At 40.5% G+C, this 10,386-nt stretch overlaps 1 protein-coding gene across 2 annotated transcripts; it reads right to left on the reverse strand.

Moving 5' to 3' along the window:
• Positions 1–4,768: 4,768 nt before the first annotated feature.
• LOC147617693 (shaggy-related protein kinase epsilon-like) lies at positions 4,769–9,322 on the reverse strand. 2 transcript variants are annotated; one of them, XM_086775940.1, is made up of 13 exons: positions 8,809–9,322; positions 8,195–8,458; positions 7,956–8,048; positions 7,691–7,750; positions 7,084–7,356; positions 6,917–6,991; positions 6,389–6,445; positions 6,102–6,236; positions 5,932–5,982; positions 5,692–5,787; positions 5,530–5,613; positions 5,215–5,317; positions 4,769–5,111 (listed from the first exon to the last, which is right to left on the reverse strand). In XM_086775940.1, the coding sequence occupies exons 1-13, from the start codon at positions 8,866–8,868 to the stop codon at positions 5,029–5,031; spliced, it is 1,434 nt and encodes a 477-aa protein (XP_086632066.1). In that variant the 5' UTR covers positions 8,869–9,322; the 3' UTR covers positions 4,769–5,028. The 2 variants fall into 2 exon arrangements, with proteins under 2 accessions (XP_086632066.1, XP_086632065.1); XM_086775939.1 differs by having other exon boundaries at positions 6,102–6,242.
• Positions 9,323–10,386: the final 1,064 nt, after the last annotated feature.

Raw genomic sequence — 10,386 nt, forward strand, 5'->3', positions numbered from 1 at the left:
TTATTTTATTCATGTGTTATACTGACCACATTGTACCTTGTGTGTGGACTATAAACTTCATTCAATTTGGCTATGCACTATATTGACCACATTAAGATCACTTATGGGCCATGAGGATCATGCACATGTTGTATGGATTATCCAGGCCACATACACAACCCATTGCCACATACACAACCCATTGCCACTTTCTAGGTATCATATAGACCATATGGACCACCGAACGGCCATACTGAGCACATTAAGGTAAGTTGAGGGCCATCCCAATCATACATGTGTCATATGCACCATGTAAATCATGAGGGAATAATACCAACTATATAAAGACCATATGCAACCCATTCCCACTTTAAATGGATCATATAGACCATATAGACCACACAAGAGCCATAGTAAGCACATAAGAATCACGGGCAACCCATTTAACAATACATGTACCCAATGGACCTCAAGGACAAAAAAGGGACCATGTACCCAATGGATCCAAGGACAAAAAAGGGACCATGTACATGTACCCAATGGACCTCAATGACAAAAAAGGGACCATGTAAAGATCACACGTATGCTATACATGTACCCAATGGACCTCAAGGACAAAAAAGGGACCATGTAAAGATCACATGTATAGCATACAAATCACTTGAAAAAACCCCCCTTTGATAAAACGTGCACAATGACCAAATATAAAGCACATACAGAGACACACAAATGGACCATTTAGAGCATTCAAATGATAAAACCCACACAATGACCAGATACAAAACACATATAAGGCACACAAACGAACCATTTAGAGCATTTAAACATTACAACCCATATAAGAAATACACTAACCATGTAAATGTCACATGCATCATCCTATCCTAACCATACATGCCCCATCATAATAATATTGTGCATGTGAAGATCTCAAGCAACCAATCCTGACCATGTACAACACATGTACATAATGCCATGATGACATCGAGCATATAAAGATCACATAGATCCCATTCTAACCATGTGCGGGACATACAAACCGTACATTCCACACCAAGTTAATACCAAGCATGTAGACAATATCAAGCAGATCACATAGAGCCCATTCCGATTATATGGACCATCCAAGGCCATGATCTTTGACATCATGCATGGCCATCATGTGGATGATGCATATGTTTCCATGGTGCCTATGATAGCATGTATGTCCATGCCATGTCATATTCTGACATGGACTCATCACATGTTAACATGGACACGTCAAGTGCCACATCATCAAAGTAGTCCACATAAGTAAAACCTTGGAACCAAGGCTCACCAAAAAAAAAACTTGCTCGCCAAATAAATTACCTCTTCTTAAAATCCACCCAATCTTCCTAAGCTTCAGTCATATGTGCAATAGTAGCAAGACAATAATCTTCTCTTAAGGAGAATAGCATTGACAGCTAGATAAAGTCCTTGTTGTTGGATGTTAAATGATGGTAGGCATGGCAAGTTTACTGATCTTTCTAGTTCCTATCCACTAACATTCTCCTCCTCAATTATTGTGTTTACTTTGAGTTCTACAATGTCATGTCCTTTGCTAAGCTCTGCCTCCACTTCGAGCTCCAAAGGGTTTTCTATCTCCTTATCTTCTACTGTATCTCCAATACATACATCAATTTTTGGAGCAGCATGGTGGATTCTATATTGCTGTCATGGTTGTCATTTCCATCAACTTTACTAGTTACATGTCATCTACAAATTTTATTAGCAAAGGACCACACTTGTGATAAAAATAATATGCAACTAATGGTGTCTTACTTGACACAATCTTGATAAAGTGCAAGCAAACAAAAGGGTGTTCTAAATTCAATGCAAAAGGGAAATTATTATTGCTCTTTTGAATGTGGCTCTAATTTTTGGGCCAATTAATCGGTGGGAGGGAGGGGGGTGTGCACACGTACGTGTGTGTGTGTGTGTGCATTCACACATGCGGATGTGTGTGTGTGTGTGTGCGTGCGTGCGTGCATGTGTGTGTGTGTGTGTGTGTGTGTGTGTGTGTGTGTGTGTGTGAGAGAGAGAGAGAGAGAGAGAGAGAGAGATGGGTTCCATGATTTATGCTCTAGGCACCTCATATTATGTTTGGAGGGTAATGTTTAAAAGAGGTTTTAGTGACATAATATGAATCAATGATAAAACTTGTGGTTATAAGTTGGTTCATGTACTTCAAGTGAATAGAAGCTTCCGAAGGGAGCCTCTTAGTCCGTATGGATAAGATCCTCACACATTCATTTTCAATAGTGCTAGACTTTGATAGTTTTGTAGTTCTATGAATATTAAGTGTGGAACCTGAAGTGAGACTTCACCCCACCATTCGTGAACTGCTTGGCCAACATCTTGGTCCATGAAGGCCAAGATAATGGAGTCTAGGTAGGTCAGTGCATACCCTTGGCTCAAATAGCTTGTCATCTTTTTTGCAAATTTCCATCTCTTTGGCGAAGAGTTTTGTCTACATCCTTGATGCCTTTATGTGTAATTGCAATCGAAGCGACATGCAAAAAAAACTCCACCAAGAACTAGTTTTCATGCATCGCTAAGTTGGCAATGAGGCTTATTAACTTGCACAATATAGTTTTGAAAGTTATTGAGACATTCTAGATCTATTTTAGCATGCTAGAGAAGTGGGAGAAAAATTAAACCTTTTGCTAAAGAATCGCATGTAAAAACGTTTTTCATTCATATCAAATGGGAGCAAACCTTCACAACATGAAGGCCATATGAAAGGGAACTTGTATGATAAAGAACTTAACTTGTTTATATTAATTATTCTTTTTAAATAGTCATTCTTTAAGGCATTTGGATTTCTATTTTGAGATCTATGCTTAGTCCTTGTTCAAATGACTTCTAAATGGATTGCATTTATGCTTGTTGAAAACAAATAGTATTTTATTTCTAACAAATATGTTTTTGAGGCATTTTTTTAGTAGCCAACTATGGAAGGGCAAAGTTTAAAAAAATGGCATTCCTTCAAGGTGGTCAAACTTTCTTATAAAAGAATGGATTCTTTTAAAAAAATATAAAGGTTGATCCTATAGTGCAGTTTTAGATTCTATGGCACACAACTTAAGTTTTCCTTGAAATCCAAATTTGAAATTGGTTCCCTACACACCTCCCTTCTCCACTCTAGCTACACTCTCTAATCCCCACCCACTCCTCCACCTCCTCTCCCACTATTCCCTTAAATTTTCCTTGCTTCCCTCTCCAGTACCAACGTTCTCTTTTGCCATCTCTTTTATGTCACCTCTTCCCTTCCATCACCTATTCCATCCTCTTTATTATCACATTTCACCCTCAACAAATGCTCTATTTCATATGCAACAACACAAGTCTATAGAAGCATGAACCAAAATACTATACACCAATACATAGTTCATAAAGAGTTGCAATATCTACACCACCTCATCTTTTTTCTCCAATCAAATTATACTTCTCCATCTCCCTCTCTACTTTTATTTGGAGTCTACGTACCACCTTCTCTTTTTTCTCCAATCAAATTATAATTCTCCATCTTTTTTTCTAGTTTTATTTGGAGTCTACATACCATGCCTTCAAACCTCAAATGGAAAGGGTCTAGCTCTTACAAGTGATGATGACACCTCTATCAATCATCCTTGTCTTGCATGTCCATGGTCCTACTCATACAACTATAATGTCCATAGATTTCATTCACGACATAAAATGGTGCAAGAAATTGTGGCATGGTGCACATGTTGAATTGCAAATTTAGACCCCTTTCAATTTGAAAGAGGCATGGACCGAAGCTCAATTTACAATCCCCTTTTTGCTTCATTCACTTTTGTAACGTATGGTTGCACCAATCATAGTGGTGTTGGTGCAATGAAATTTACAGTACTCAAGCTATGACATGGGGTGATGAAGGTCAAGTATCAATGGGAATGAATAGTCGAGGTTTCTAACTCGAGAATTAGTTCTTAATCTCACAATAAGAATCTTTTCCAAGCTTCTAGGGAGGATGAACGTCAAGCATGATTGGGAATGCATATGCATTGTCGAGGTTTTTAAACCAAGTATTAGTTCTTATTTCACAAGAATTGTTTTTTCCAAGTATCTTGGGCTTAATGTGAACATGAAACTTCTCCATGCACTTCAACTTGTATCTTTCTACACCTCAAGTATAAGAAGGCAAAGCTTGTTTTAACTAGTAGGTAGCTTTCTCACATTCTAAAGTACACCGTCGCATTAGACCAACTTGTCCTTCAATTGTTAGGATAATCTCTAGACTTGAAGTAGATTTTGGAAGACCAAGGAGCAAAATTGGACCCAAAGTCATGTAGAAGAGGGAATACTATAAAAGGCTAAGATGATGTATACTTCTTAGGACCTAGCTCAAATCCAACCCATAACTACTTGTGTAGTATTAAATTTTCTCGTGATGATGTTGGCTTTTTACTTATATTTTTCTTTGAGACCTCTTGAGAGCTCGAATTCTTCACAAGCACAATCTATATAAACTAAAAATGTACAAGAAAAAGGCATCAAATGCTCTCTCGATTAGTAATACCCTTTACCCAATCCCATAGGAAAGCAAAAAAAAAAACACTTACATCATCAAAGGGGACAAGACAATATGCTGCATACACAACCAACCCCTGCCAATCATCAACAGTGGCAGCCCATCCAGGCCACCATGTTGCCCACCTGTCCCATTGGCAGAGGGTTGTGTATTCATCCTAGCTTTCAAAGACGACTTGAAATAACATCAACTTCTCGAGCAAGCCTTAAACTATTGAAAGAAAAGGCCAATGAGAAACCTCAGTGTTAATAACAGGCATTGCCTGAATTGCATATTGTAATCAGTCCCAGTCTGCATTCACAAGCACCAGATGGTTGGTTCAAAGAATTTCCATGTAGAAGGTGGTGGTGGATCTACTCTATAATGCAAATAATCTCAGTGGCAATGCATGCCATCATCTCTGTACACACACAAGCCCCCCATCTTCTTGTGTAATGTTCTACGTGAAAGTGGACACAACACACCACAGATCTCTACATGGCCAGCATTGGGTTTTGCTTTCGCACGTGCTCGGGTATAAGCCTCTGAAGCAACTCTGGAGTTGCGCCCTTCAATTCTGTAAAACCCAAGAGCAACACACGGACCCAAATATGGATTCTCAATCAGTTGCAAAAAGAAATATAGCTTTGACAGTGTCAATGAAGCTAACAGAAAGCTACCTTGAGGCCTGAAGTTAAACAAAGGAGGGAGGGGACGCCCCGTGGGCAGCCGTGTAGCAGGGTTGCGAAGCTCATCAAAGAAAGGATGCACGCATGCTTCGAGCTACAGGAAGAACAAAACAAACCTCAGGTGTAAGCTAGGTGTAATTAGGAGGTAAACTCAGTGTAATTAGAAGTCAAGGAATACCCCCTATGCTTAAACCCCACCCCACCCCACTCCACATGCACCACCTCCTCTTTGGTCTTATTAATTAGCCCCCCTCACCCCTCAGCCCACTTTCCCTCTTCACAACAATGGCCCATTATAACACTCACAGCAGTGTATCTCAGGCTGGGTGAGTACTGAAGCAGTCGCGTTACGAGATCAACCGCTTCCGGTGGTGCCCGTTTTGAAAAGATCTGAAACAGAAACCGACCGCTTATATATCACAAACCTGCTACAGCAGACCACAACAATTGAAATGGTGATATACAAACCTTGTGCCAAGGATGTGCCTTAATTTGTGGGAACTTGTAGTCAGTATAGCTTGGATTCATGCATTTGATCTCCTCCCTTGTAGGGGTACCCAAAACCTTTAAATCAAAAGAATCCAGAAAATTCAGACAGCACCCAAGTTTATGATCATCCCAAATCATCAAAACGGCCATTGCCACCCAATTATTATTCATGCAGACCTTGAACATTTCTCCTACAACATGGTATCTAATGTCACTGACCTTAATTATTTCCACAAGTTGGTCAACACCACTCTCTCCAGGGAAAAGCGGCTGGATTTATACAAAAGAAAAGGCTTCACCAGTGTGAATACCAGTACCACAATAATACGATGCTTAAGAAGTGATTAGCAAGAACATTGATATCACCTTGGAAGATATATAGAGTATACCTGCCCAAGAATTAGCTCGGCCATGACACAACCTAGTGACCAGATGTCAATTGCTGTGGTGTAATTCACAGCTCCAAAAATGAGCTCGGGGGCTCGATAGTAGCGAGAACAAATATATGCAATGTTTTGCTCTCCCTTTACCTGCAAACCATAGTATTATGATGCGCCCCCATTACATATTGAAAGCCAAAAACACTAAGAGAGACTTCCCATAATCTAAAAGGAAGGTTTAAAATAAGATTATCTACCTAATCGTGTAAAACATCAACAAAAAGGAGTAGACCTACCAGCATTTTGGCACTTCCAAAGTCGCAGAGCTTCAACTGGTGGGTATGTGGATTGACCTGGTAATTTTGGAAGTAAAAAGCGTTAAGAGTGTGTGCATGAACAAGTGGGTAGATGGGGGGTGATCCCAAAGTGGTCACAAACACAATTGTTGCCCCAGTTTGGAGACATCCATCCATGACTTAGGCACCCAAAACCCTCCAAACAACACAGGTTAAATGGATTCATCACGCACAACCGTCATTCAGTTATATGACAATCTGCTGAGATTGCCCATGTCACATGTGGTAGAGAGAAGAGGGCGAAGGGATGGGGATGGGAAAGGGCATGTGTGTGCACGCCTGTACGTGAGGGCGTGTGCACATGTGCATGAAGGTGTAAGATGCACCTGCATGTGCGTTTGTGTTGTGCATGCGTGTGTGTGTGTGCGCGCGCACGTGCACCTGTGTGTACGTGTGCACATATTGCAAGTGCATGCATGTGTGTGGACTGACTTGCTTTTGAGAAAGAGAGCGAAGTAATCAACATACCAAAAGATTCTGTGGTTTAATATCTCTGTGACATATCCCATGACCACTATGAATATAGGCCAATGCTCGACATATCTACATAAATGAAAACACTCAAATAATGTCATTGGAAAATCATTAGCAATGTGTTAGCATAATCAGATCATTAATAAAGCATGTCTTTTCACCTGATAAGTGTACAGCTTGATGTAAATGAGGGGCATTCGTTGATTGGCTCGGCTGTAATGCTTCGAGACTCGATACACAGTTTCAGGTACATACTCCAATACTAGATTAAGATATAACTCCTCTTTCTCCGTGTTCGAATAAAAGCAATGCTTAAGGGTCACTATATTCGGATGATCAAGCATGTGCATGATTTGCAGCTCACGGTTTTTGTAACGTTTGTCTTGCAGGACTTTCTTGATGGCCACTGTTTCACCTGTCTCAAGACACTTTGCCTGCATTTAGAAAAAGAACAGTTACCAATCAGCTATCTTCATGATATTTAAAAAAAGGTACTCTCAAAACATACAATCGCAGAGCTCTTGCAAACTGATCATATACAAATGAGAGTCTTCTACATACGGCAATGGCCAATGACCCCAGGCATGTGCATGCGTGTGTAAGCAATGTATGCAATGTACATGTGCATATGTATGCATGTGTATGCATGTATGTAACGGGTATGTACGTGTGTATGCTATATGCATGCATGCATGTATGTATGTCACAATAACAATACCAACACTGTTTCATCGTTTTCAACAAATTGAGTCCTTAAACCAGGCACACCTGAAATACGATGCCAAAGGATCCAGTGCCAACAACGCGTTCAGCCATGTAACTAATAGTCTGCAAACCACCAAAAAATACATTTAAATTAAAATAGAAAAAGTAAAAAATGTATGCTCGCTCTATATGTTTACACAAGTGATCACGCGCACACATTTATGTATACATACATATGTAGCATACACAACATACACACATACATGCATGCATGCATACCATCACCATGAAAAACACACAAACCCTTGAAAGACAAGAAAAGCAGTACCTGCTTTGGTTGCCCATTTGATCCTGCAACAGTTGTAACAATTATGTGGCCTGCTTCTGTGCCATTGCCATCAATGACAGATGGTTCTGATTCCTGTATCAAAAGATAATGCAGATGCACTTGTTGAGCAAAAAGCACCTCGAGATACGATAACTTAAACGATATCAAATTAGCATTGTGCAAGGAATGTGACTACTGTCTACATGAAGAATCTTTCAAAGGGATCTGTATGTATTAACCTTATGGGCATTAACTCTGTCATCCTGAATCTTCATTTCACACATCTCTTTCGGAAGCTGGTCTGCCCCACCGGATCCTGTGTGGAACATGCTAGAGTTTGCCATTGCGGCACCAGCCATGGCAAGCTGTACCTTTACAGATCCCATCTGCCGTTTCGAAGAGTGAGCTGCTTCTGTAGCTTTGAACCATGATTCAGATGAATGTTGATTGGTCCCTACGCCTTCCTGTTCTACCTTTGCTCTCTTTTTACCAGAATCTCCAGCCTGAGTGTTCAAAACATGTAAAGACGGTTGTGGTTGAAAACTGAGTCATTGTTGTGTTAATCCAAAAACAAGATGCACAATATCCCCTCCAGCTTCTAGCAATTCACTGAAGGTGAAGGGCTGGTCTTGGGTCCATAGAAGCATGGTACCCATTGATAATCATAAAGAACGTGAAGGCAGGCATGGCTCTAGGGTAAGGACACAGTGCAAGGTCCTAAGCGCGCTAACTAGCGATGAGGGCAAAAGAATTAACCACAACGTAAACAACATTTAGATATTTACTTCAAGGATTAAGCATGGTTTGCCTAAATTAAGCCATTTAACCCAACGATTGAGCATGGTTTACTTACCGGGTCAGATATTGAAGAGCGGCCAGAAGCAAGGCTCTTCAATCGTCGCATCATATGCATGGCCGCAGGTTTGTTCTAAACGCAGGAATGATGACGGCTTCCAACGTTTTCCATGCCCTGTGGGCTTCCCAATTTGCCAATCGAGCTCTCAGTGCGGAAATCTCTCTAATTAAGGGCCTTAGCAGGTGCCCAATTAGAGCACAAACCTGTGCGCTCTGCTTAAGCAAACGCCTGATACCGCAAAAATCTCTGTTAAGCAAGTGCCCAAATGCACAAATCTCCACAAATCTCTTCCTGCTGCGCCAAGCAAGCGCTCGATGGAGAGAAGTTTCTGTTAAGCAAGCGTTTAACTGCGATAATCGTCGCTAATCAAGAGTCACCTGCGAATTTCCCAGGGTTTTCTGCTGAATTAGGAAGAGAAATCAGAGATTTGCTTGCTGTCTGGGTGTACAACAATGGAGGCTCTCTTCTTCTTATAGCCTTTTTCTGTGCGTTTTTTTTTCCCGGACGAATCAAAGTTCAAACCACGAAGTCGGAAATTAACGCAGTGATTAGACCGCCCACAACCCCTAGTTAAGTCAAATGAGCGCGTGTTTTTTGAAAAAATAAATTTACCCCAATAAAACAGTAAGGCGCACACTAAAACGAAATAACCTCGTTAATCAAAATTAACGAGCATTTTTAATCGTGGTCTTCACCCTTTACGGGGACAGCATGGCAAGAGACGTGGCAAGTTCCTTTTCCAAAATGGTGACATGGCAAGCTAGCCGTTCAATCTGCCGTCGTGTGGGGTCTGTGCTGTATGACGTGGATTGGCAAGGTGGTCCAACTCTGTTTTGACGTGGCAGGCCATAAAGCTTCCACGTGTAAAAGCAATGTTGGGCATATGCAAGTGGCACGCTTTTTCTTTTGTTTTTTTTGGGAAATATATATATATATAATATTATCACAGAAACTCCTTTACAAAAAGCCTCCTCCCAATCCTAATTCTAATCCCCACTTTGAACTTTCTTAACTCTTTACAAATCCACCCATCTCACGAGCATTTTAAGACTAGTGTCAAAGAAAAGACCACAATAAGACTAGCGTCAAAGAAAAGACCACAGTAAGACTAGCGTCAAAGAAAAGACCCTTCTAAGTTTCTCAGCAATTCAAACAAACATAACCCTCGAGCCCTACCATAGTTACTTTTTGACAGGCGTCACGCCCATTTTTGAGCATTTTGGCCATAAAATTTTCGAATGCCCGTAAAATATTATAGTATAATACAAAATAACTTCACCAAACCTGTCAATTTTGAAGGGCAAGAGTGCCCGTCAAAATTCAAGCTTGAGCCCCACCCTTGAAAATGACAGATCTCACCCGCATGTTCCTTTGTAGCGACGAGAAAGCTCCCATGGGAGATGTCTATAAAGACCCTTAAAAGTATATACGTTTTACTACATTGTATTTGTATTGCTTGCTTATTTGACTCCTTTAATGGATCTCACAAGGACTTCATGTTCATTTATCACTCGCTCCAAACGTTTGAGTGGTCTATGAAAAATGGTGAACTCGGTTAAAGTTAGCATTTCAATG

This window comes from Cibotium barometz, chromosome 36, assembly GCF_041138505.1.
Source record: "Cibotium barometz isolate CiBa-2024 chromosome 36, ASM4113850v1, whole genome shotgun sequence".
NCBI classification, from domain to species: Eukaryota; Viridiplantae; Streptophyta; class Polypodiopsida; order Cyatheales; family Cibotiaceae; genus Cibotium; species Cibotium barometz.